At 39.3% G+C, this 27,844-nt stretch overlaps 4 protein-coding genes across 4 annotated transcripts; 2 read left to right on the top strand and 2 right to left on the bottom strand.

The window, feature by feature from the left end:
* Window positions 1–2,890: 2,890 nt before the first annotated feature.
* wdr54 (WD repeat domain 54) lies at window positions 2,891–7,596 on the bottom strand. Its single transcript, XM_086173708.1, has 9 exons — window positions 7,009–7,596; window positions 6,338–6,400; window positions 6,143–6,209; window positions 5,376–5,432; window positions 4,318–4,445; window positions 4,082–4,182; window positions 3,592–3,754; window positions 3,405–3,479; window positions 2,891–3,321 (listed from the first exon to the last, which is right to left on the bottom strand). The coding sequence occupies exons 1-9, from the start codon at window positions 7,231–7,233 to the stop codon at window positions 3,193–3,195; spliced, it is 1,008 nt and encodes a 335-aa protein (XP_086029834.1). The 5' UTR covers window positions 7,234–7,596; the 3' UTR covers window positions 2,891–3,192.
* A 60-nt stretch (window positions 7,597–7,656) lies between these two features.
* c20h2orf81 (chromosome 20 C2orf81 homolog) lies at window positions 7,657–10,420 on the top strand. The gene is made up of 4 exons (XM_086174157.1): window positions 7,657–7,703; window positions 8,099–8,358; window positions 8,459–8,665; window positions 8,745–10,420. Exons 2-4 carry the CDS (start codon window positions 8,104–8,106, stop codon window positions 9,510–9,512), a joined length of 1,230 nt encoding a protein of 409 aa, XP_086030283.1. The 5' UTR covers window positions 7,657–7,703; window positions 8,099–8,103; the 3' UTR covers window positions 9,513–10,420.
* Window positions 10,421–12,088: 1,668 nt separating this feature from the next.
* nol6 (nucleolar protein 6 (RNA-associated)) lies at window positions 12,089–26,642 on the top strand. The gene is made up of 26 exons (XM_086173836.1): window positions 12,089–12,236; window positions 12,428–12,637; window positions 12,734–12,850; window positions 12,954–13,133; window positions 13,830–13,998; window positions 14,086–14,220; window positions 14,349–14,512; window positions 14,614–14,734; window positions 14,867–14,925; window positions 15,007–15,108; window positions 15,197–15,312; window positions 15,476–15,653; window positions 16,530–16,652; window positions 16,864–17,012; window positions 19,475–19,550; window positions 19,762–19,902; window positions 20,047–20,164; window positions 20,577–20,731; window positions 20,856–21,019; window positions 21,209–21,361; window positions 21,491–21,588; window positions 21,754–21,878; window positions 25,024–25,113; window positions 25,210–25,410; window positions 26,052–26,153; window positions 26,304–26,642. The coding sequence occupies exons 1-26, from the start codon at window positions 12,204–12,206 to the stop codon at window positions 26,451–26,453; spliced, it is 3,429 nt and encodes a 1,142-aa protein (XP_086029962.1). The 5' UTR covers window positions 12,089–12,203; the 3' UTR covers window positions 26,454–26,642.
* LOC147218507 (cocaine- and amphetamine-regulated transcript protein-like) lies at window positions 21,928–22,679 on the bottom strand. Its single transcript, XM_086174147.1, has 3 exons — window positions 22,456–22,679; window positions 22,236–22,319; window positions 21,928–22,140 (listed from the first exon to the last, which is right to left on the bottom strand). Exons 1-3 carry the CDS (start codon window positions 22,600–22,602, stop codon window positions 22,033–22,035), a joined length of 339 nt encoding a protein of 112 aa, XP_086030273.1. The 5' UTR covers window positions 22,603–22,679; the 3' UTR covers window positions 21,928–22,032.
* Window positions 26,643–27,844: the final 1,202 nt, after the last annotated feature.

Below are 27,844 nucleotides of genomic sequence, written 5' to 3' on the forward strand. Positions count from 1 at the left end.
TCCCTTCAGACACAATTCAAAGGATTTAGTGAGTCAGTCAATCATGAGTAAATATTTCCTCTGAATTAAAGGCCAGCCCACATAGGCAGGAAGGGTGGATTGTCCTAGCAGGACATGTGTGGGTGTGGCTTTCCATCGTACAGCAGCTGTGGCTACGGAGGCGGGTGGCCTGGCTAGGCTAAATTTAATCTCCTGGCCAACAGTGAGGCAGATCTACACCACAAACTGCCCATTTTTGGTCATGAGTGCACAATTGCAGACTGGATGGGCTTGAGAAGACTTAAAGCCATGTCATTTACTTCACATTATCATTGCTACCATGATTAAATCTCAGAGTTGTACGTGTCCATGTGTTCACCATTAAACTTTTTCATGTGTGTAATGGTTGACATAATCTTCAACACAAAAATTGTTTAAAGCAACACAGAAAATCCTGGTGTTGTGAGTAAATTGCGCTTGTAATCAGTCTGAGCAGTTTGACGTCAGTGTTCTCAAAGTCATATTTAACCAGCAAAAAAAGGTTCTGGATTTCTAACAATAAAATTTATTTGCATTACAATTTTGATCTAATATGCCAGGGTAATACTATGATACAACTACAATCCACCCTTCCAGTGTAATTTTTTGAAATTGAAAGATCTCTGTGAAAGGGAATATCTACAAGAGCATGTTTCCTGGTTACTTAGCAGCAGGCCATAAAAGGTTCAGGCTCTTCATCCCCCATGGTGAGGCTCTATCCCAGCAGTCATAGTAACATAGGTCTGGAAGCTGCCACACGGCCAGATGAGCATGAGATGAATTGTACCTTCTCCACCGGAACAACATAAGCATGTTGCAGATTTTCACAGCTGAACACTCACATACTGTACATGCTACCACACGTGATGACACAGAAGTTGACATTGCTCTTGGACATGATCATCAGTGATGCATCATGAAAATTATACTGATATTTTTATCGAGTTTGGGCGATACACTGAACAAACCTGTCCTGTCAGTCATAATTGAATTATTAAACTGAGGGCAAAAGTCTTTAAATCCGGGATAGGCGGGTGGAATCAAGATGCTTCCAACCATTACAAATATTCAATCATGTTAACTGTATTTCACTGTGATTACCGTAACACTAAGAAATCACTGCACAAGAACCAGTGTAAGTCTTGCAGCATCAAGGTTTTCTTGTTTCTCTACCAAATGAAGGTATGAAAGAACCTATTGTGCAAAAAGGGCATATCACCCACTGAAGACAATTCCATACATATGATTGATATCCATAACAGTCGAATATCTGCCCAGCTTTGTGTAATACCTAGGAATCAACTATTGACATGTACTCAAGCAGTGCACAGCATGACTCGCCCCAGGGTTTTGTACTGGACAAGAGTACAGCACTGTTTACTCAGTAGACAGGGACTAAATGACAAAAGTTGTTTGTCTCCACACTTTTTCTTTCAAATTGATATATTTTTCTGTTTTAAATATATATAATCTCTTTTCGCAATCCTGTTAAGCAAATTCTTTTTTAATCAGATTGAAATATTCCCTGATCTTTAATCCTTCTCTTATTTAATGTATCACCTCTTACCAACCTGTCCCTTCCTCTGCACTGTTCCAATTAGTTATGTAATCTGTCTGTGTCACTGGGGACCTCATATTGACCGTTAAGTCCTCTACTGTCCCTCTCCAGCCACTGCAGTTAGCCCCTCCACCCCCACCCCGGCTGGGACATATGAGACAAACTGACATATAAAAATGTATTAATTCTTTTCAAAACAAAATATGTGTTCGTGTCACTGCAGTGCATGCTGGATTTATATGTTGTCCAGCCATCAGCACTAACATGACTGGCACCTATCTAATTTAAGTTACATAATATGTCATGTGTGCGGGTTCAAAACAGTCTTGTCACTTGATGTTATGTGATCAGTGTTGACTGCAAACCAGAACAGACTTCAGCTTAGGGATTTAGTGCACACTCATGCCAAGACTGACACACAGCACACAATTCCTCACTGACCTGATTTCTCTTATCTTATCACTTTGAGCTGGTTACTGATGATTACTGATACCTGGCTTCTTGGTAAAAAAGAAAGAAGGAAAGAAAACCTCAGATGGTATATATGCAGGAATAGATGCCCAATAAATATTGAGTTGGCCAAACCTGTTTTACAATAAATAAAAAATCAGTTTTGAGCTAATCCTAATAATAAATAATAATAATAATAATAATAATAAATTGGAAAATAAAAAAGTAAAATATTTGCTATATCTTGTCATAGCTACACTTGCACAGGATTACATTTTGAGAAAAATAATTTGGTGTCGCTTGTGTTCAATAAAGGAAAAAGAGATACTTGCATTATTCCTTGACTGAACAACTATCATAACCACATCTTAAATATCTGTCAATAGTAAAGAAATAAAAAAGGAAACAAATTTTAAAAAATCAAGACCAAAAAAGGAGATAAGCAATGTGTCATAGACAAACTTGAAAAAAAGACAAAAAAACTCTTACACTCAATGTGATGTTGGGCTGTAAAGGTAAACAGTTGGGAAAATTATGAATATTTTCAAGTTACAATCACAGCTTTGACACCTCAAAATCAACAAATGTCACAAAGCTTTAAAAACTCTCTCTGCAAAGTGTCCATGTTGTATTAATTCTAAATAAGGCTGTTTATTGACCAGCAGGCATTTTCTGTGGTTACTACAAATATTTGATTTGAATACTTCATGATGTGTGAGCAACAGTTTAGGCAAAGCTATTCCTCTCGCTAGTGACTCTTTTTGTACTAAGCGGATATTTTCAGACAGAAAATAAATTAACAGCAAGCGCCATCTGCTGTTGTATCAATGAGGTGCATAAGGAGTTGTAGCGCTTCAAAAGAAGTCCATGCCAGAGAAAAATAGACCATTTATTTACGTATAGAAGTTACTTCCACAAACATGTACACATTCTGATTTAAAAGTCATGGAAATATGCAAGATAAATTTGTAATACTCTGATATTCATAATAGCCTGCCTCTAGACTTTTCAGATCAAAAAACAGATATACCTTTAACAGAGAGATTCTAAAACAATTTCGTCATTAGAATTGTTGTCTCTGTTACAGCTGCATTAGATCATTTTTATAAAAATACTACCAATATAAGAACATGTAATCCCTCAGCATTAGTGTAGGCAATCTCCTATTACTGTGAGTAACGAATAATTTCATTCAGGTCATAGCCTGTTACAGCGAAAGCATAGCCATCTCCATCACAGAACTTTGCACCACATATTTGTGTGTCTGTCACACACTCGTTGTGCAAATGAGCAACCTATGGGGAAGTAAACAATGACATATATTAGAAAACAAAAATCTCTTCTGAAATTCAGGACTTGCGGTGGCTTTGTTGTTTACCTCCACACTGTTGGTCTCTGGGGTTACTGTCAGGTGCCAGACCCTGACAAAAGAGTCCTCAGCAGCAGACAAAAGCTAAAGCACATTAACAGTGTGTTAAGGGTCTTTGCTAAGACAAATCAGTAAATGCTTAAAAGTGAAGAGCGAGGAAAGAAGTTTTTTTAATTCTATATCTTATGTAACTAACCAGTCCAGAAAAAGGAGCAATGTCCAGTGAGTAGATCCAGCGGGCATGAGCATTGATCTCTGCATGTAGAATTCCAGTTACTGCCTCAAAGAGTCTAATCTGGCCTGTTCCATAACCTGCTGCCACTGTGCCTTTCCACAGCTTAACAGATGAGCAGCTCATACTAGGAGAGGGATAGAGGATCGTTACAGAGGAACTTTACAAATATGAAGAGAGGAAATGAGAATATATTACAGTGAGGGGGTTACTTTGGGATGGAAAAAAGAGGAACACAGATAAGTACAGACAAAAACAATGCTCTGCATAAGAAACAGGAGGAATATGGCAGGTAAGAAATAAAAAGGAAATATGAGCTAAGCGATGGGCTGTCCTGCAGATGAACATTGAGCAGGACAAATCTTAACAGCCATTACAGGAAAGTTTTCTATGAACCCCATACAATAAAAGGTAAAGAGTGGTATTATTACTCTAGGGTACACTAATGGCTTACTCAAATCCAGTGATCTTGTTCAGAAGCTGAAATTCCTCTCCAGCTTTCCATATACATAGGTTACCACCATCATCTGCACTGACCAGATCAGCTATGCACTCCTGAGGGAAGAGTTACATCAGCTGACTCGGACGGGGTGGACATTTTTATGCAAAAATTGCACTTATTGATAGTTTATTTCGATCATAAGCGTCACATTATACACTGAATGCAGATTGCACAAACAAACAGCCAACCTGGCTGCCGGAGCACTCTGAGGCCATGTCAGTGATAGATTCCTTGTGTTCCTCCAGAACTTCTGACAGGGTAATATTACTGCCTTTACCAGGTACATCAAATATGAGAATCCCACAAGAGGACACCCCTGAAATTATAGTATTGGAAATTATTACATTTTAACTCAAGCCAGCTTTACAAGGATAACAAACCAATATTGGAAAAAAAGATTCAGGAATGAATTGAAGAATAGAAGCCACTGTACGAGTGGTATATCTCAGATCAGGTTCTTCATTTGGAGGGCACAGAAGCTATGTTTTATCAAAAAAAATCCAAGTAAGTGCTTTCCATATGCCAGAATTAGCTCAGTGTCCCCCAATTTTTATTCAAATGCCTATGTTTCTTCAAAATGAAGGTGAAATGTTTATTATAACTGTTTATTGTAGGCCATGTAATGTTTGACTTTTTATTTTTTAATGTTGCTGTTTTTGTTACTGTGCTGATCATTTCTTCTAAACATTTGTTAATCCTTCAAATTTTTATACATTTTTGTATTGAGTGTAAACATATCAAATGTGATATCTTTTGGCTTTTTAGAATTTGCGGTAGATTTTATGGAAAAAAAATGCAAAACATTTTTGGTAACATTTATTAATAAATAACATTTTACCAATTTATTTTTCTTAAATCACATTTAGGCAATAACTATCATCTTTTTTGGTTTGTTTGTTTTCATGATGTGGAACAGCCATGAATATCATGATTTTTTTCAGAATTAGAAAAAATCCAATTACTTTGCCACACAAAAAAATATTCAGTATGTCAGACATCAAACATTGTATTTGCAGTCTAAATGCGAAATCCTGTTGGTTTTCATCAGATATAACTTTTGTGAGAAACAGCCACGCTAATTACGTTTAAATCACCTGAATCCCAGATAGAGACAAACTTATGAATTATAATTATGTATTATGTATCATGACATAAAACAATCTCATTCAGGACTTTCCTAGGCTCTCCCTTTGGACACCGTGGCAAGCATTTAAAAATATTAGCATCTAATTAGTATTGTACTCACCCACACATATGTAATTCTCCCACACAGCTGCTATCCCACGTGCAAACTTGGCCTGAGCTGTCAACACAAGAAGGTTTAGTGAGACGTACACAACACTGAATGAATAACTGAACCAGCTATAGTCATGTTATCATTGTGAATTATTTGTGTTCCATAGATAAAACCCTGCACAACTATCAATTAGAGGGCCAGAAACATTATTCACAAGTTGAAAAAGCAAATACTGTAGATGCATACAGTAATATTTGTAATGGATTATCTACACTACTTTTATACATTATTATATAAATTCTGTATATTCATAGTCAATTAAATAACTAACATAGATATCATACATCTGTATATGTTTCATATCAGACATTTCTTTGTGCCCCTGGCTATTAGACTGTGCAACAGCAGTCTGGACAGCATACAACTCTAACCGTCCGGAGTTGCATCTGTACCACTAGTCACTACCTGCAACTGTCACTCATGTCACTTTACTCCCGTGCGTATATAGCAGTTTATATATTTTTATCCCTCTACTTTTTTGTCTATGTCGCTTTTAATGTGATTTTTATTTATTGTTGTTGTTTAATGTCTCGTGTTACCTATCCTCTGCCCTGTGCTGCTGCCACACATGAATTTCCCCGATTAATTTCCATGATTAATAAAATGTTATCTTATCTAATATCACATTGATATAGAATCTAATGATACTGCATCATACAAGAACATATCTGAGAATTTCATTAGCTAAACCAATAGTTATTTTGTTTTCTTTTTACCTGTAGGAGTTTCTGCAGTATCCAGTGCATGCCAATACACCATGATGGAACCATCAGATTCATACATCTAAAAAAAACAAGATGAGCAACACACAACTGCTGGTTTAATCCATCTTTTTTTACACTTACTGAGCAACACAATGTTGGTATTGCAAATCCACATGAAAAGAGACAGAAAAAAGTCCAGACACTTACCTGGATGCCTTTCTGAGAAGTCACCACCAGCAGGTCACGGTTTGGCAAAACACAAAAAGCAGCCTATTGCCAAAAAAAAAACACATACTACTTTACACCCTCCATAAGCAGCCAAGCTCGTGTGTGGCATGTTAGATGTTTAAAATTAAACCTTCAATATTTTTTAAGTACCAAATTGCAATTTGTTTTTGTTTTTTTTGCCTGTGTTGTAGATATTATTACTGTACGTAGTACAGTGCAGTACTTAATTCTGTACTACTACTTGGACTGCTACTTGGACAACAACTCATACAAAAATTATGGCCAACTTTGTTCTGTTGACAGGCATACTAAGTGATTTTGTTGCATCTAAAATTTAACTGAACAGAAGGACAATCATTTAAAGTTGAAAAGGCAACTAAAGTGGATACTAATTTGTTTAAACAGAAAATATTTGTCATTGCAAATCAGCAAAGCAAGGTATTAAAGGAATATATATATATTGTATAGCTACCATGTGATGAGGTGAGATACACTTTATGTAGCGGGATTTCCTGTACTTTCATCTAATTCCAGCTCATTAGATTCATCAATTTTATTGAGTTGAAAAAACGTATGTGCATGAAAATGTGAAGAAAATTGGACAGACATCATTTTGAAAGTTATATTGTTAAAACAGGAGTTTACCTAACCTGCATAATAAGCGATGGGCTCGTTGCCACATTGGGCTCCTTGGACTGCAGCTGGCGATGGGAGTAGTTGAGGCCGTCCCAGGACGCGCTGACAATGTTGACCACATTAGCATGGACTACCGTAAAGTAGGTGAGGCGGCGCGGGGCGATGCGCAGCACGCTTAGATTATTGTACAGTGCAGACGCACTGTTTTTGATCTGGATGTTTTTTTCTTTGTGATACATTGAGCAGTTTTCAGAGGTTGTAGATGAATTATGAACTCCTGCTTGGGTTTAATTACAAATGTCGTCAAATCGAATATCTTTCCCACACAGCATATGGTTATCATTCAATGTTAGCCACAAGCTATGTTAGCGAGGAGCCCTATGCGGTTACGAAGACAAATGATAACAAACAGAAAAGTGGCACCGTGGCTGTTGTAATACAAAACGCGCATGTATTCAATTGATAAGTATTAGACACGAAAAAACTGACTCTGACAATATCACTGTTATTACCATGGACGAAGCTCCTGGCCGGAATTAGCGACAGGATTGCCTCGCGTCCGCCGCAGCCATAGAGACAACGCTACCGCTAAAGCGACGTACTACGTCGTTCATGCGTACTTGGTTGCCGAGCAACCGATGTCCACATGAGCCAGGGGATGCAGAGAACCGCACTTAATTTTTTACTCGCTTCTGTCCGACAATTTTAGGTAAGAGTTTTGTTTTGTTTTTATTGTTAAGTTATACAAAACGGATACACCTGTAATTATGTTATTAGTTGAATTGGTTATTTTAAAGTTAGAGAACGCGTGTGTTGCTTGGCCTTACATGAAACGTAAAGCATACTAATGTTACGCTGGAATGGTATCATGTCACAGATTCTCTTCCCTTTTTATTGAAAATTGATTTAAGGAAGTCTTGTAAAACACGCGTTCTCTTTCTCGTTAGTCGCTGCACAAAACGTACATGCTGTCAGTTTGAACGTATCCAACAGAGTGTGCTAATGTTTACATCATGCCTTGTTTGTCTTTATTCTTTTAATGTTTTCCATCTGAATATAATGTCTCTCATTCTTGTGGGATTATATATCTTATTTTACAATAAGGCAAGATGTCCCGATCTGCAGCGAGGTTCCAAGCTGACAAAGGAGGGCGAAGGCCCTCCATACACGTAACAACACCCAGAGGAAACACGCCTCAAGACTATGACACAAACGATTCAGATATAATTCCTGGTCATTTAACTCTGTTCCAATGGACAGACATGTTGAGACAGGAGGAAGTAGAAGGGGTGGTGGGTCAGATTATGGAGGACCTGATGGATCGCATCATGAATATCTGCCTTGACATTTTCAATAAAAAACAGGTAAATTGTAAGTCAAAACCTGAATATAATTTCCCTTCAGTGTATGTAATATTACTGATATACAATTGCGATTGATTTTTAATTGTCTTTCTCTTTTGAGGTAATTTATTTTACTACATCCTGGGCCAAAAGACACCTTGTGAGGATTGTGGAGCAGCATTTCCTGTGCAAAGATGAGGTTACATATCCAGAGGAAGCATTTAAAACAGAAGACTCAGAGCCAATGCCAGCAAATCCAGATGTGTGGGCTCAGGGGTGTTTTAGTGTTGTACATGCTAACCTGTCTCCTGGACCTTTTGCACCACAGGTGCTGTTTAATTATCTGTTTGCATTTATCAGATTATCAATATATTGTATGTTCATATATCTGCATTTGCTTTTAACAGGAGGCTGAAAAGGACATGGTGCACGACCAAACACAGACAAGAGTCAACCGGAAATGCAATGTTAAGGCAAGCAAAAATATCTCTCAAAAGCAAACTGAAATCGAAACAAGTCTCGGAAGACCCCTCTGTCATCCCACCCCACCAAACACGAGTCGTAAGAAAATTAAACAGGATGTTCCTCTGAAGCTAATAACAGAAAAAAAATTGCCACCTTCTTTGTGTTTGGAGGAGAAAACACAAAAACAGAGTGTGAAGAGAACCCGTTCTGTTTCTGGCCATAAAACCGAAATTTCTAACGTACCAAAGGACAATCATTTCTTGCCAAAACTTGATTCCACCCTCTTGCCTAAAAACTGGGTCATTCCCCACTTTGAGATTTTAAACGACAGTTACGCAAAAGTTATGTTGAAGAAACCAAGTGGAACCCAACCCAAACAGCAAACAGAGGGGGCAGTGATTTCATTAACTTCATTGCAGCCGTTATCCAGCTATAGGGATCAAATGAGAAATGAGGCAGATTTTTGGCTGAGGAGATCATTCCCATCCAAATACAGAAGCTGGGATACAACATCTTCTTCTGCAAGTTCAACCCAAGGAATTTCTCACCTGGATTATCAAGCCATGGAAAGGAATACACTCAAATTTAAACCCCATGCTCAGTCTACCAAACTGAAGCCCATAAAAAGTGAGGGAGCTGTGCCAACATTTTCTGTGGATCGGCTCCTAACAGCTCCTCAGCCACCAGCCACCCCATTATTTCAGTTATAATACCAATTACTGATTATAGAGACTATGCCTGGCAGCAGGAAAGTCCCTGGTTTCGTTCTCTCTATGTTGGGTTTGCGGGTTCCCCCCTGGTCCGCAGTAGGTTTCCTCCAAATTTCTAATCTCCAATCACAGCCAAAAAATGTGCAATAGTATTATTTGATACCCTAAATAGTACAGACATTTGAATGAGAGTGAATAGTTTTATGTCTCTATATGTGGCTCTGTGATCAGCTGGTGACTGGTAATTAATGAATAATTAAAGTACTTGTTCTCATGTACATCTAAACATATATAACAGTCAGAAATTGTCCAAAACTGCAGCATGGATGTCACAACTTTTACAAAAAATAGAGAATATCAAAAGTAAATTTCTGTTTTATTTATTATTATTTCTCCGTAGATTTAAATCAAATTTTGTTTTCTATTTGAAATTATTAAAGGCCCTGTGCATTCAAAACAAGTTTCCTCTTATTCCTAAGTCACATCTTTGAGGTTAATTGTGCAGAGGATTTTCTGCAGACCTTTGACACTGAAAGTCTCCTTTCCAGTATAATGATTGTATAGTTTGAGAGTCAAAACTACGACAACATCTGTGACATCACATTTCATTTGGAAGCTTATAGTCTGGAATATACTCAGTACTGAAGAAGCCACTTGGATAAGGGATGAAGAAATCCAAGTCCACTTGTCATGACAAGAACATTTTGATAAGAATATACTCTGGAATATTGAGTAATTGCAGAGAAACTTTATTGATGTAGGAGGCATCTTGTAACCCTCAGTTGTACTTGTGGAATCACAAATATTAGCATATGATGAAATAATAGATGGAATAATAATGAATAATAATAAATAATGATAATAATAAATAATACAGGGATTTTTTTTTTTGCAATGGTATTTCAAAGATTTTTGTGGACATTTATAACATGGATATGTTGTACATTATTCATGAGATAAGCAGTTTTAGCATTTAAAAAAATCACCCACCCTTCCTTTGCTTCTTCCATCTGTTTTAACAATTCATTCACTTAGTGAATGGTCTCATAATAATGGTCTCATATTAGATTGTATTCCAGCAATCTAGTATAAAGGATGATTTCTGCCCTTTCCCCCTGTGATATGTGAATGTCCAAACCAGTTTGTACTCATACTCAAATAAAACCCAGCTTTCAACCTGGCCTATGAATATTTATAACATTTGATAGATTTCAGGTCTGAATTTCTATCCATCCATCTTCCGCCGCTTAACCCGAGGTTGCGTCACTGGGACAGCAGCTGGAGCAGACTTCCCTCTCCCCAGCCACATGGTCCAGCTCTTCTGGCGGGATCCCAGGGCGTTCCCAGGCCAGCCTAAAGACGTAGTCTTTCCAGCGTGTCCTGGGTCTTCCCCGTGATCTCCCAAATGGAGATGCCCGGACTACTTCCCTCAGGAGGCATCCAGGAGGCATCCGGACCAGATACCCGAGCCAACTCATCTGACTTCTCTCTATGCAGAGCTGCAGCCCCTCTGAGCCCCTCCTGGATGGCCAAACTTTACACCATTTCTCTGAGGGAGAGTCCGACCACCCAGGCAGACCCTCTGCCAGGGTTTGGATTGGGACAGTGAGAGCTGTGATCCCCTAACTGGGAGAGTGGCTCCAGCAAATACCATGAAAAACATCAGATAAGTTTGTCCATGAGAGTTACAGCACAGAACCTTGAAACTCAAATTAACCCTCATATTATGTTAAGGGTCAATTTGACCCATTGGGTCAATGGGTGAAATGGGTCAAATTGACCCTTAACATAATAAGAGGGTTAAGGAAGACACTGTAGCCACAAGGGATTCCTGCTGAATAAATGTCTAATGAAGGGCTTGTGGTCATACAAAATCAAATGCCGGTTTAAGGATAGGGGAGCATAGGTTTGCACTTTATTGATCTCTTGGGAGACTCCCTCAAGGAAATTGTGGTTGCAACAGCATAACAGTACAGTTGAGATCAACTATAAAAATGTTAAAAAAAATATATAAAAGATAGAGGGAAAGATAAATATTGAGACAGGAAAGCTACATTTACAAATAGAAAACTGTGAGTTAGTGCATATGTATATTGTCTAATGCAGCCTCAGGGGGGCACAAACCTGTATCTCTCTGAGCCAGTCCCAAGCCCGGATAAATGCAGAGGGTTGCGTCAGGAAGGGCATCCGGCGTAAAATTTGTGCCCAAACCAAATATGCGAATCAAATCTAAGAAGGCATTGAAGAGGATGAAGAGTGGAAAGTTAGTTAGTCCTGATGATATACCCGTGGAGGAATGGAAGTGTCTAAGAGAGTTTCAGGTTAGATTATTCAAAAGGATCTTAGAGAGTGAGAAGATGCCTAAGGAATGGAAAAGAGCGATGGTGAGTATATTGTGCTCTACTCCACATGAATACGCGTGAAAGAGAGAACGCACAACTGAAAACTCCTGATCCATAAGCGGCGCTATAGCACCAAACCCGCACAATTCGTCTGACTGCTCAACCTATCTTGATGAAAATTACAGAACCAACTAACCAATCATCACTCACGCTCACTTCCTACTGACCGATCAGAAACATTTTTTGCTAGCATGCTTAACTAACCCTGTGTCCATGTGGAAACGAGGTTGTGCTAAATGTTCTCATTTTATTTGATATATCAAATTTAAGGGTCACTTTAATTTAGGAAATGAAAACGAAAAAAAAGATTACAGAAGCAGAGGTAAGAACGGTGGTATCAAATGCTGCGTTGCCTGTCGGTTTTGATATTTAGTAAGCTTTTATCCAGCGGAGAATATCTGTGGGACACGTTCTTCCAACCGTCAAATGATAATTTGGAGCAAATCACAAGAGTTCATATTCCCCGCCGAATTACCCCGTCGTTGATATTTTGTTTTGAATATTAATATGCAGATGATACCGGACGCATCCCAAGATGAAGAGCGTAATGCTGCCTCCAAAATCGAAAAAAGGACCAGACCAGAAGAAACTGCTCAGGACGAGGCTTTTTTTCATCCGGTTAAGATGTCCCGAAGTGATCTCTACAGACCTCCTACTGCCGAAGAACTCAACCAGCTCAAGGAAGCCGAGAGCTTGTTTCATTGCAGCCTCCTCAAAATGCAGGTAAGACTTTGTTAGGCTGGCTACACGAGCATGACAGAGGAGACCGAGCAGAAAAGTAAACTGTATGTTGACAAGTCACTCTGTCACCAACATCAGATGGAAGAGCTGCTGAAAGAAGTGGCCTTGAATGAACGTACTAAAAAGCAGATAGAATCGTTCATTCAAACAGTCACCAAGCTGCTCCAGAGTGTCCCGAAGACCCTGGAGGTTGAGGTATGTAGTCCTTGATGGTGAATGACTCAACTCTTTCCTATTTTGATCTCCGTTGAGTCACAAATAAAAAACTAATTTTGAAGTCTACCCTTTCATTGCACAGGTAAAGGACCTGTCTCGGATGTCTGCAGGAATAAAGATCCCAATTCTCCTAGTACCTGAAACCCAAAAAGGCAAGTTTCACATGGCGCCTCCTGCATCTATCGATCTGATTGGGAGCTTTCCTCTTGGTACCTGCACCAAACCGTCCATCAAGATTGACCTGGCTGTCACTATTCCAGCTGTAAGTTCAGTTTTTTTTTTTTGTCTCAAAAGCAGAGCCTAGTAGTATATTAGGAGATTAAAAAGAATAATATAACAACAGTTGTTAAAAATGTAGATTTCTGTGTGCTTGATTTTAACTTGAAAATATCAACACAAATCCTTGTCAGTTTTGTCTGTTATTACTTAAATGATGCCAAATTGGTTAAGAGCTTTGTGTCCTTTGTTTTTACATCTTCCTTTTTTTGGTCTAGTTTGATTTTAGTATATTCAAGAGCAACAATAATAGCACTTAAAAACAGGGCAACATGAAGACCGGGCTTGATTTTGTGTGTGTGTGTGTGTGCGTGCGCGATCAAATCCATTACATAGAATTTCTTTCCCAAGATACTGTCCACATCAACAAGTTTGTCTGACAAACAGGATTGTGGCAAATTTCTCTAGCATTACATAGCACGCTTTCTTCGTGGTAAGTTCTGCAGATATTACCGTAAATCAGATAAAATGTCTCAAAAAGGGAAAAAGCAAATATACAAAATAAACGACTGCCAAGTGGTTAATTTAAAAAAAAAAAGTTGTTTCTAAACTTTAAAAAAGTTCTATCTACCTATTGACAAAATAAACCAAATTACCAAATGAACACAACCCATAGCATTACTTCAGTGTGATAATCCTGACAATTCCACAACAGCTCCATTTGTCTTTCCCCTTTTTTTAGGATATACTTCACCCCAAAGACTTCTTGAACCAGAGGTATCCTCGAAAAAGAGCTCTTTATCTGGCAGGTCTGGCTCAACATCTGGCAGCATCTTCTGACATTGGGGCCATGTCCTATTCTTGTTTGCATGGGAATCGTCTACGCCCAGTTCTCCAGCTGAGCCCCCCAGGTCTGCAACTTTGTTCATGCTATACAAAAGCATCAACAGCGTAATAATTGGTATTGATTTTAAATATAGACCTTGCACATCACCTAGGTAAAGATTCTTCCAACTTCAAAGTGCAAGTTCATGCCTGTCCACCCCCTGGATATTTCAAGCCTGGCAGATTTCACCCTGAGAGAAACAACATCAGGACACAATGGTACACAGGGTTGCAGAATCCAGTGCCTGGTAAAATAGCTAATTTGCATTGCTTATTACTGTTGTTAAATTCTTCAACCTCAGCACCTTTATTGATCATGTTTTCTTCAACCTCAGCACCTTTATTGATCATGTTTTTCTTCACTGATTTGTAACAGAGGGCAGTGAACCTCCAACTCCACACTACAATACCTCTCTCCTTGGAGATCTTCTGCCGAGGGCCCATCATCAGTTCCTGTCTGCGATCAGCTCTCAGTGCCCAGCTTTTGCAGACGGGGTGGCTCTGTTTAAAGTCTGGCTCCGACAGCGAGAGCTTGGTCAGGTAGGACACACTAATGGGTTTGGGCTGTTCAGGTTTTTGCAATCTATATTAAGTCCTTTCTCAGATTTATCTCACAAGACTTCTGCTGTCTTTCAATTTAGGGCACTGGATGTTTTAATGGCTTTATGGCTTCAATGCTTCTGGCATTTCTGCTGACCAGTCACAGAATCAGTAACACGATGACAGCCTACCAGTTGCTTCGAAACACCTTGAACTTTCTGTGTAAGCAAATAATATCCTCCAAAACAATATTTTAAAAAGGGGTTATACACAAATATCATAATATATAAAATGTTGAGGGAGTGTATTTGGCTTTCTTGCAACTTGACATACACCTTTGATTCAATCTAACAGCATCTACAGACCTAACCGTGAACGGAATAACCCTTGCCAGAGAACCTGACTCAACAGCTGTATGTAATTTTGCTCAAATTTAAAAGCATAATGCTCAAGATACAGTTCACCAGTTCACGCCTTTTTCTGTCATCTTACAGCCTTCGCTTGCAGAATTTCACAATGTTTTTCAAGTGGTATTTGTTGACCCTTCTGGACACCTAAATATATGTTCAGACATGACTGCTTTTACCTACAAACAGGTACATACTGGAAAACCGTCACCTCTTTCTGCAGTTTTATAAGGTGGGATTTTACTACAGGATCTTACCTTCTGAATTGCTTTTGCAGCTGCAGCATGAAGCATCTGTGTCAATGCAATTCTGGGATGACCCTACAGTGGATGGGTTCCACAGCCTCCTTATGACCCCAAAACCTATGATAAGGACAAGTGACCACTTTTTCCAGTAGGTTTCTTTTTAACATCTAATGCAACAGACAAATCCATCAGTCTATTCACTACATATGCAGCACTTATACCAACTTGCATATCCTGTACTTGCCATGCAAGTAGCTGCAATGTAATGACTTCTAACAATTCAATCTTTCTTTCAATGCTCCCACACTCAGACTATGCGAGCTTGCAAAGCTTCAGTCCACCTGTAAGAAACTGAATCTCCTCAGTGAGCTGATGGATCACAGTGGAGATTATGTCCACACAGTACTTCCCTTTATTCTGTTACTGCTTCAGCGTGGCCTGGGCCAAAGGATCAGTCTTCTCACACATTCCCTTTCTCAAGACACTGAGGTGGGTAAAATATCCATTCAAAAACTGTATACCTCTTATTATCTGCTCACTGATGTTTCAATGCAGTCCTCACTGACCAATTTTTGATGGACACATTTGTTTTTGGACATATTTCAAAAACACTGAGCAAAAAAGCTCTTTACAGACTTCTGTTGTTTAATTATATCCCATTTTACCTGCAGCCAATCACATCCAACTAACTCTTCAGATGGGTCAGAATGTTTAACTTTTTTCTGTCAGATCTTAACTGAGTTCCCTTCCTTTCAAATTGTTCCCATGATGTGCGGTTATCTTTTATTATGTTTTGCGAAGCAGTTCCGCAACATAATGTCTTTGTCTATGCATAAGGACATTCAGTGATGCAAAAAAAAAAACAAACATCTATAATTACTTACTGTAAACATAGTAAGGTAATGGGAGAGCCATTGACCAGAGTTTAGGGATGGAAAGTAAAAGAAAACTAAAACTTAACTGAAAATCTTAAACACAACATTGTCTGAAGTTCTATTTATAACTTATAATTATAACTGTCCAAGGTCTATGTCAGGTGATGAGGAAGGGCACATGCACAGAGGAGATTTGGCTTCTCAAATACCATAATGCAATATCTGTAACGAGCAAGCCTTACAAACATCTTTTTCCAAGATTATAACCCACAGAGCTGACATAGGCAGACAAGGAGTCTGGTGCTGACTCCAACTAACACAATTATTAAAACTGTAGACTCCAACTAACACAATAATTAACTGTGATGTTTAAGTGGCCAATGCTCCCCAAATTGATTTGGTGTATCGCAAGTATATATATATATATATATATATATATATATATATATATATTTTTTTTTTTTTTTTTTTTTTTTTTTTCTTATGACAGTGGTCCCTTGACAGTGATGTCCCAAAGCATAAGGCCCAAAATCCACTCTCCTTTGGTTTGCTGTTGAGGCCAGAGCTTGCAGCCTCTGCCCTGGAAAGAGGGCCACCTGCAGATAGCCCTGAGGTAATATTACCTGTCTACTCTGCCATACAAGGTTTATTTTACTCAGTAAGTGTACATGTGCATGTTCCACAAAACACAAAAATAAGTATATTCAATACACAAATATACTTCAGTTCATCAAATCTGATTTTAATATGTTATCGAAAAATGCATGCCTCTTGGTTAAGCTTTTTTGAGCATGCAAATAAGAACGTAACATGTCCACCCTTAGGCAGCAGAGTTTCGTCAGCTGTGGGGTCCACGCTCTGAGCTGCGTCGCTTCCAGGATGGTGCGATCACTGAGGCTGTCCTGTGGGATGGAGAGAGTGTGTTCCAAAAACGCCAAATACCCCAACAGATCATTACATACCTCCTACAACTGTACGTATAGAATCTCTTTATATCATAAAGATAAAACAGGATTAAATTATTTTTCTCAAATAATCAGTATTCTCCAAACAGCAATTCCATTTTATGGCCAAGTGACTTCTGTACTCAGCTTGAAATCACAAATGTGTTACATCATCCACTTTTGATAAAAGTTGTATCTGAATAAGCCTGGAAGTAATTGGGTAGATATTTGAAATAGACACCTCAGGAGTACGTGATATAGTTCTTGTTGCCCATTTATAAGTTGCCAGCACTGGGGAAAAAGTCTAAATTATTTGCCTTTAGTAGTCTTGGAAATTGAGATTCTGGGCCTCTTGTCTAGTTGTGATTGTTGCATCCAATAGCATAAGTGAGTGTCATAATTGCCAACCATTGCTCATGAAGCATTTCAAACATTTAGTTTTGTTTGACTGGATTAGTTTTGTTTTGTTTAACTGGATTCCCAATTGCCCCTGGGGGATAAATAGTTTTTTTTTTTCTGATCTGATCTTGTTAGTGCCGTGGCAAGCACATCTGAATTGCTCCTACAACATACCCAGCACCTTGTGATTTAAATGTTTGACCATTTTCCACACAGCAGCAATGATACAAAGGTCATCACCCAGCCCATCATGAACAGCCATCTACAAAATTCTTGCAAAACAAATGGCATAATCCTGGGTGGTGTTCAGGCATGCATGACCTTCTGATATGTTCTGAGTGCTGGACACATTCCTTCACTTTCCCAGCAATACCCCGCAGTTGAATGATGTGGTGCAGCCTTGCTGTTTGATGATAGCTTGAGCATCTGCAGCACAGCAGATTTATCCTGCCAGTCCTCTATTAAATTTTCTTTTCCATTCGACTGCTCCCTTCTGGGGTCACCACGTTGAATCCACCTCCTCTATCTAACCCTATTCTCTCTATCCTCTATGCTCACACCAACTAATGTCATGTCCTCTGTCACAACATTCATAAATCTTGTGTTTGTTCTTCTTCTAGGCCTCCTGCCTAGTTCTAGCCTCAGCATTCTTCTTCCAATATATTCACTAACACTCCTCTGTACATGACCAAACCATGTCTGTCTAGCCTCTCTGACCTTATCTGCAAAACATCTAACACGTAGTGCTGGTGGACTCATTCTTAATCTTACCCAATCCTCGTCACTCCCGGAGGGCCTCAACATCTTCATCTCTGCAACCTCAAACTCTGATTCCTGTCTTTTCATCAATGCCAGTGTCTCTAAATCATAAAACAATGCTGGGCTTGCCACTGCTCTGTATACCTTTTCCGTTCTCCGGTTCCAACCTGGTTGAACATGTTTCTTCTCCTCTTTTCCACATTCTTCATTGCTTCATTCCTTCATTCTTCTCCTTTAAAAGGCATACCTCCACCTTTCTAGATTTTCCTTCCCCTCCTGCCCACTCTCACTAGAGATCACAATGACATCTATCAAACGTCATGGTCCAATCAAGATTCCTGTGCAACCACACCTGTCCATTACCACAGCAAACAAGTGGCTCCGAGCTAACCCCTGATGTAGTACCACCTCCAACTGTCTCACAGCTTGCATACATGTCCTGCACAAGTCTTGACATACTTCCCTGTCACCCCAGACTTCCTCATACAGTACCATAGCTTCTCTTGGTACCCTGGTGTTTGATTTTTCTAGGTCTACAAATGCATAATGCAGCTCCCTGACTTCCTCTGTACTTCTCTATCAGCATTTTTAAAGAAAATGCTACCTCTGTAGCACTCAAAAGGAAAATTCAACGTCCCTTTTGAAATGGTAGAGCTGTCCAGAAATTACCTTTTCCACTGAACTCATCCGTGTCATAATCTCTGCCTTGTCCTCAATATGGTGCACTATATCGCCACTAGGTGGCATTTTAGAGTTATTCAGTGTATGCAAGGAACTGACGAAATTCCACCCCCACCCTTAGTTACCCAGTGATAGGCAACGGTCCTTCTCCATCGTTCTAGTAATACGTCCAGTCACCACTTAGTGCGCCAGGTCTGGCAGCCCAGTGCTGTCGCGAGGCGCACAGTGCGGATGCTTGACGCAGTGCGGTAGCTTCACGATACCTCCTGCAGTGAACCTGGTCGTCCAATTTGAACAGCGTGTCCCAAACAAAGTAGCGCTAAAAGTGCTTTCCTTCCCCCCCCCCCGAAGTCAGAGGGGCTGGTATTCGTCTCGGGCGACGTTACAGCAACTGGCACGATGTTGGAACTACGATACTGTTATTCACTGTACATCAAATTTTACACACAGCTGTCCTCGTCAAGCGGTGCTTCGTCTCCCAGTCCCCCGCGTTTGCTGATACGCTAGCAAAGATTTTTCACGCCGACTGTGCTAAATATGTTTGTGAAGGAACTTAAAAAGCCAACCCGTGCCGGCTTCATTCCTGGTAAAAATGCACTACTGGCTTTTCAAAGATAGGTATTTCAAATTTTGAATATGTCCCCCCCAACAGGCACGCAGGTATCCCCGAATCCTGTGTGCGATATGTGGGGACGATGGTGGATGATGTCATCAAAATGGGAAAAAAGGTGTGTTTGATTGTTCTTATTAATTTGTTGTTTTGTGTTGGTCGATGTCTTTAAAAAAAAAAGGCAATTCATTTTCTTAAGCGTTTTAAAAAAACATTTATAAAACGCTCTCAGGGTTAACTGATAAAGATATAGGTGTTGGTGTTTATTTATTGCTGAAACAATGACTCAGATTAAGCTAACACATACCTGTTTTAACCAAACTGTTTAGTTGAGGGGCACTGGAGAGGAGCAGAGTTTACAGGTGGTCCAGTCCTACGATGACCTGAGCAGAAAACTTTGGGCACTGGAGGGTCTTCCTCTTTCCATCACATCAGTGCAAGGAGCCCACCCTGCGCTCTGCTACACTCAGGTAGACTCCCTAGTTATAAACTATGGTAAGAGTAGGTGTACGTTCTGCTAAACTTTGATTCTAGGTTCTATTATTTAGTGCTGAAAATGTTGTGAATTGAGGTGATAATTTCAGTTTTACAGAACTGTGGACTATGTTCGGCAGGTTTTCCCCCCACAGCAGCTGACGTTCGACTACTCCTTCTTTGACAAAGACAAGCAGTCCCGTTCACTAGTGCCAAAGGAGGATAAACCCTGCCCTGCTTACATCAATCCTATCACAGGTTTGTTGCCAATGTGCAGCTTTTTGAAAGGCTATATTATTTTGAAAAGAAGTTCGAAAATGTAATTGAAAGGGCACAGTCTTGATCAGAAATGCCACACTAACTGTTGAATCATTTTCTTACATAAAATAGAAACAACATGTTTTTTTTTTTTTTAGATTCCAAAAATAAAAAGTCCTGTCTATTTTGCCAAAGAATACAGAGGGAGAAGAGAGAAGCTTATAATTTAAAATACAAATAGTCTTCCAGAAAAGAAACAATGTAGTCCATATTCGACCAGCCATCTTTGCCTTTGTTTAGACATTGAGCTGTCTGCTTTTACTTTTCTAAGCAGAATTACCTAAATTTCACTTGAATGTCCTATAGTAGTTAATAAAGTGTATTTATGAAGAAACTGTCTAATTTCTTGCAGTTATCTGTCACATGGAGGGGAGTGGGCAGTGGCCTACTGACCTTCTTGCCATCTGTCACATTCGTGCTGCCTTCCATATTCGCCTTGGAGAGTTGCTTAACAAACATCATAATTATATAAGCAGGCCTAGTCCCACCCACCTAGATGTCTGGAAGGTATATTTAACTATACACATTGACACACGACTGTTATTTTTACTGTGTTATGGGTGCCATAAAACATTTTTTTTCTTGTATGTTGGTATTCAAATTATTCATTTTATTTTACTTAATGTCCTAGGATGGGTTCTTATTTCGTATCCAAGTGGCCTACCATCGCGAACCCCAAATACTGAGGGAGAGTGTCAACAATGAGGGGCTACTTGTTGTAAGGGACAACGAGGAGGCTCAGACCCTAGAGATGGCAACCATACACAAGCCTCTGCTTACAAGCACGCTGCATGGGTAAAAACACAAAGACTTTGTGTTTGAAGCATTTCTCTCTGTCTTTTTAGACATATACTGACAAAGTAAATACCAGGGAAATTTAATTTATTTGTCAACATTTCAGTTTTTTTTTTTTTTTTGTTTGTTTTGTTTTTTTGTACTTCCCTCTATATTTTTCGTTTCAGCATTTTATTTAATTATTTTCAGGCTCCAGCAGCAGTACTCATGTTTTGGGGCTGTTTGTCGCTTGGCCAAACGTTGGCTGGGCGCTCAGCTCTTTAGTGAAGAAATCACAGAGGACACAGCTGACCTCCTTGTGGCATCAATCTTCCTGCAGCCTGCACCTTTCACTCCTCCTGGGTAAATTCTGCCTTCAATTTATAGTAGCTTACCAATTCCATGAGTCCTATTTGAGTTTCTGTTTAACCCCTCTCGTGTTCTTCAGAAGATAATGTTAATACTTTTTTTTTTTTTTTTGGTCTTCCTCAGTTCTCCTCAGGTGGGCTTCCTTCGGTTCCTTCATCTGCTTTCCTTCTTTGACTGGAGGAACAACCCGCTGATTGTCAACTTCAACAACCAGCTCACAGGCAAGCCCTCTCTCACACACACATTCCTTTTCCTCCCTGTGTCCCACAAACAAATCCCCCATGACCTCTTTCTATTTACACACCTGACATACTTTAACATCCTGCTCGTTGAATTTCTGTTTTCAATCCCAAGTCTGATTGTTATTCTCCTCTTGTCACGTGTAGCTGCCGACTACACAGAGATCAAGAATGACTTCATGGCCTCTAGAGAGTCTCTGCCTGTCATGTTTATAGCTACGCCTAAGGACAAAAAACGATCTATCTGGACCAAGCGAGCCCCAAGTGTACAGGTCAGTGGTTAAGTGACTTAATAGTATTCAAAATGTTTGCACATTAGTTTGTTACAAAAAACAAAATGAAATTCATTCAAATAACATGGAAAAAATATCTTATACATATATAAAAGTTTTACAGCTTCACACTTCTCAATTGTTACACTAACAGTCATAAACAGCGATGTAGAAAAGAGTTGCATGTCCTTGGCAGTGAGCAGTCACACAGTTTACCAATCCTGGAGCCTTTCCTAAGTGCACATTGATCGCCTGGATCACACTGAAAACATAAAGTTTTGATTAATAATACAATTTATATACTGATATTTGTAAATGGAGATGCTTCCAAATGGACTGGGTTGCTTCACCACATACCAAAGGCAGATGACCGTGCTTTTTTCTCAGTGCTGAAAATTGATTTTTCTGGAGCCTCTCCAAAACCTCGTGCAAATCATTGATCTGGAAATTTAAGATATTTCTTTTTAACTTTAATAAACATTAATGTGCAATGACCGTATCAAACCACATGAAAGAATTTTACCTTACAAAAATATTTACTTGTATAATTACATCTACATCATTGCATGCAGCTCACCAATTGTTTTTCGTTGCTGTCCTCTGCCGCACTGAAATATCGTAAGTATTTAGACTGGTATTCCTCGGTGTGGACGTAACCATAGCAGTAGAGGCCTCCAGTGGCAAACATAAGTGTAAAGAAAAAGTACACACACCAGCTTCCCATGGTGCCTCGCTGACCCAGATTAGCTTCCTGTACTCCACCTCACTCCCCCCAAGTAGCCCGGTGTTAACAACACCAAGTCTCCCAGCATCCTCCTTTTATAACATTGGCAGAGGGCAGGATCTAATGCTCTGTGACGTCCTGATAGGGACGTCATCACGGGCTTGATCAATATCGCCAAATAGATTTCAGAATAAATTCCATTTTGCCTCATCATTATATTGATCAAATACCAATTGATTTTTATTTTCCCATGCCAGCCTCCGATCTGTAAATAACAACCAAATTTGAATGATCATTGTTTACTTTTTGCATTGACCTCAACATGACTGTATGACAGCTCAGGAGTAGACTGTGATAGGATGTTTCATATGAGCAATGAGCAATTTAATATTCTAAGACGATCATTAGACAAACACAGTGCTTTCTACCAAGAAAACCTCTAAAGTTGATGATTCTCTCAGCAGCCCGTGCATCATTGTGGCAAATTTCTCACTATGCAGTCCTTGTTTACAAATGAGGGAAGAACATCAGTCAGCTCTTGAAACCAAATAATTCTCCATCCTTTTCAGTAATTTATTTCACTCAAATAGTTATTTCACTAAAGCTGGCTATTTTTAAAAGCGTATCAAAACAAAACTATTTTCTATCTGTGTAACAGTGAAAAAACAAATGATATGCAGGCCTAACTAATCGTAAAATATGACTGAAGCGACACTAAATGTATGCTTGAATTGGCTTTGTATAATTTCAAGAAAAACACTGCTATCATGTTTTCTATTCTAGGGTTTTTTGTTAGTTAGTTCGTTTTTTTGAGTAGGATTAAAGCCTATAGTTGTAACCTCCATACACTGCCGTACAATAATAAATTACAGGGAGGATTCAAAAAGTAATTTACAAAATACATTATAAGTTTTCAGTTTGGTACAGAACTCAAATCAAGCCACTACAATTCGCGATAATTGAAAATTGAGTCATCTTGAAAGTTTTCGTTCATCTGTAATCTTAAAGGAAAGAAAAGAAGTTTGTGAATCATTGATGGACTTAAAATATACTATATGGCCAAAAGTATTTGCTCAACCTTCCAGATAATTGGGATCAGGTGTTCCAATCACTTTCATGGCCTCAGGTGTATAAAATCAAGCACCTAGGCATGCAGACTGTTTTTACAAACATTTGTGAAGGAATTGGATGCTCTCAGGAGCTCAGTGAATCCCAGCATGGAACTGTGATAGGATGCCACCTGTGTAACAATTCCAGTCGTGAAATGTCCTCGCTCCTAAATATTCTACAGTCAACTGTCAGCTGTCTTATAAGAACATGGAAGTGTTTTGGAACGACAGCAACTCAGCCACGAAGTGGTAGGCTGGAGTGTGGTCAGCAAAAGCTGAGGTGCATAGTGCACAGAGGTCGCCAGCTTTCTGCAGAGTCCATCACTACAGACCTCCAAACTTCATGTGGCCTTCAGATTAGCTCGAGAACAGAACTAATCTATGAAGGTCTTTGCTAATCGCAGAGAGCTTCATAGAATGAGTTTCTATAGCTGAGCAGCTGCATCCAAGCCACACATCTCTAAGTGCAATGCAAAGTTTCGGATGAAATGGTGTCAATTGAAGCACGCCGCTACAGGACAGTGGAGATGCATTCTCTCGAGTGACGAATCACGCTTCTCCATCTGGCAATCTGATGGCCAGTTCTGGGTGTGGCAGTTGCTAAGAGAACGGTACTTGTCTGACTGCATTGTGTGAGTGTGAAGTTTGTGGAGGGGGGATTATGGTGTGAGGTTGTTTTTCAGAAGCTGGGCCTGGCCCCTTAGTTCCAGTGAAAGGAACTCTGAAAGCTTCAGCATACCAACACATCTTGGACAATTCCATGCTCCCAATTTTGTGGGAACAGTTTGGAGCTGGCCCCTTCCTTTTCTAACATGACTGCACCAGTGCACAAAGCAAGGTCCATAAGACATGGATGACAGTCTGGTGTGGATGAACTTGACTGACCTGCACAGAGTCCTGACCTCAACCCGATAGAACACCTTTAGAAGGAACTAGAGCGGAGACTGAGAGGCGGGCCCTCTTGTCCAACATCAGTGTGTGACCTCACAAATGCGGTTCTGGAAGAATGGTAAAAAATTCCGATCAATGCACTCCAGAACCTTGTGGTCACCCTTCCAAGAAGAATTAAAGCTGTTATCGCTACAAAGGGATGGATTAGGAATGGGATGTCACTTAAGTTTACATGCAAGTCAAGGCAGGTGAGCGAATACTTTTGGATACACTATATGGCCAAAAGTATTGCCTGTCTGCAAAAGAACTTTCTGCTCTTTAATTTTGTAAGTGGCATTTTTTGCCCCATTGTGCCAGCAGTTGGCCAGGAGTTACACAACATTCATGAACTTATGTTGCTTGTGTGTGTTTTGTGTTTTAGATGCTGCAGCGAGTTGTGATTGTGGCTGCAGAGAGCCTCAAGGCACTGGAATGTCAGCTCACTGATGGCAGTCAGAATCAAGATGTTAGGGTAAGCATAAAGAAGCAATTGAATGCTATTTCTACTATCTGATTGATATCTGATGTACTGCCTTTTGTGTTTCATATTTATTTTTGGTACATGTAGGTGGCCATGCGTCCTCCTCTGGATGTTTATGATGTGTTGATCCACTTGAACCCCAAGCAAGTTCCGCTGCACAGCCAGGCAGTGGACCCTCCCTCTGTCATATTCAGCAGGGGTATCACAGCTGGCTACGTACCCCAAATTGGAGGCCTCCTGCCTGTCATAGACTACAACCCAGTGTCCCTCTATCTAACAGAACTCAGAGTGAGTCTTCAGGAATCCATTAAATATTTGACTAAAATATTTGGAGTAATCTATAACTGTAAAGGAAATAATGCATTGAAACTGTAGCAAGTAAGGTCAATTGATACAACTTACACAAGCAATAAATGAGCAACAATAAAAAGCGCTACTGAGAAGACAAGTACTTAGAAAACTAAGTGTAGAAAAAACACTCCTCAAAGGTTGAGGTCTTTTCAATATAAACTTTATACAAAATCTGACATTTCAACTTTGATGGTGAATGTCATGCCTTTTTTGTTCCATGGATACAGTGAAAGATACTGGTGTTGTGACATGTTGGTGATACATGTGCATGCCAAACACCTCAACAACAATCCAAAACTTAACAAGGAGTTAATAAGGGGTTGTAAAGATTTGTAATCTACTCTTGAGATTGGTTATAGTATAATGTAGTTCATATGATCATAACATGTTTTAACATGTCTTTCTTTGACATAAATTGCTAGAGGCTCTTGGTAGTGAACCGTAACTGTAGGATCAAGTAAATCATTGTGCTAAGAAATATAGATGGCACCAGAGTTTTTGTGTTGTTACCCCTCTGAGCTTTGGTTTACGTAGTCAAATTTGTTACTTATGCTCGGGTTCTTCCCTTTATTTTTCAGGAGTCGTTTGGAGACCTGGCCCTCTTCTTCTGTGATCCTTATGGTGGAACAGTAATTGCAGTTCTATGGAAGCCAAAGGCATTCACCCCAGTGCCCTTCAAGGTCAAGCCTGAAAGTTATTCTTAGTATAAATGTCAAGACAAAAACCAGTTAAATGATCAATATTTGAAAAAGCAGTAATGTGTCTCCTTAAATACTTGTAATTTCTTTAGATCCACTGACCTGCTCTGATGTTTCTCATTTGTCCAACAGACGTCACAGATGTCTGCAAGGAGGGTGGAGGTCATTAGTGAACAGGCAACTACTTTTCCTAATGTTGAAGCAATACTGGAGGACTTCCGGATCATTGGGAGAGGCCTGGTAAAATCTATAGAGGCCAGAACTGAAAAATGGTCTTTTTAGCTACAGAAATGTACAGTAATCCTAATTTCAACAGATTTGGCTTATCCCTAGTATGAACATATGTGTCGTTATGACCGAACTCAAAAAAACATTATTCAGAAGTGTGGAATTTCATACATTGTTTTGGTAGTAGAGCTCTGCATTTGTCTTCATAATGCTGTATGATTTCTAATAAAGGAGGTACTTTTTTATCAACCTTTTTTCAACTCAAAAATGTCCCTTATCAGCCTATATGAAGAAAGATGACTCCTAGTTTTTGGGAAATCTCATCACGTCAGTGTTGTGCAACTGATTTAGTAGTAAAAATAAGTGCAACATTTCGGTTTTGTGATAAGCACATGTTTTATGAAATGAAGAATTTCAATGAGTCACAGAGTGAGCTTTGCTGCCTTGTTGTATACCCTTTACTTCATAGGCCAAATGCAAGAGAATACTCTTCTTTTTTCATGCATGGATTTACATTTGAGTTGTATTTATATAAAGTGAACATAGCTGGCTTCGTCCAATAACATTCCATGTAATTTAATTTTATTTAATTTTTAGAAGAAATTAGGAAAAAGGAGCATTACTGATTGAAGTTTGCCGCATCGAAAAATTGTACTTCCAGCTCTCCAAACTGACACTCTTCCATGCTGTCAGGAGTAAATGTCTGCAGCTGTTAAAAGGGAAAGCATGATTTGGCTCAGCATAATTATAGAGAAAGCGGACATGTACCAGACACAAAGTTTATTGGCTATAAACAGAAGTAAACACATAAAAGATGTTGTTAATTGTATACAAGTAAGAAAGTAACAAGGGTCTGGAATATAAAGTTAAAGCAATGTTTGTATAATGGGAGGGATCTGAATCCGCAACATTATCCCAAACCTGGGGATAATAGCATATCAATGTCTCATAATCGTACGTAGAACCAGGTGTACAACGTTAGTGAGGAATATACCTGTAGGCTCTCTATGACTGTGACTCTGCAGTCTGATGACAACACATAATGAATCACAGTTATCATACCGTGGATTTCACCTTTTCATAGTTTAGACTGCTGTCACCTCCACATTCTCAGGAAGTTTGCAGCTGTTGTGTAAGAACCATTGACATGTAGACCAAACTAAACTAATAATGTGTTCCTTATACACTACCTCTGCCTCTGGGCTTCAGGCTGTGTGCCAACCTGTGCCGTCTATCCTGTCTACGAGAAGTTAATGGAAAACAACTTGCAGACAAACACATCTGGTAGACATATGATAAATATGGCCACCAGCCATAAACAGTGCTTGATTCCATTCCTTACATGAAAAAACACTATACGTCAAACAGGAACAGTTGATTGTTTGGACATGTTTGACGCTGACACAAGTGTCTGGTTTCAACAGCTTTCTTTATTATTTATAAGT

The sequence above is a fragment of the Fistularia commersonii genome, chromosome 26 (genome assembly GCF_037954325.1).
Source record: "Fistularia commersonii isolate RoL2024-O1a breed Wild chromosome 26, RoL_Fcom_v1.0, whole genome shotgun sequence".
NCBI lineage: Eukaryota > Metazoa > Chordata > Actinopteri > Syngnathiformes > Fistulariidae > Fistularia > Fistularia commersonii.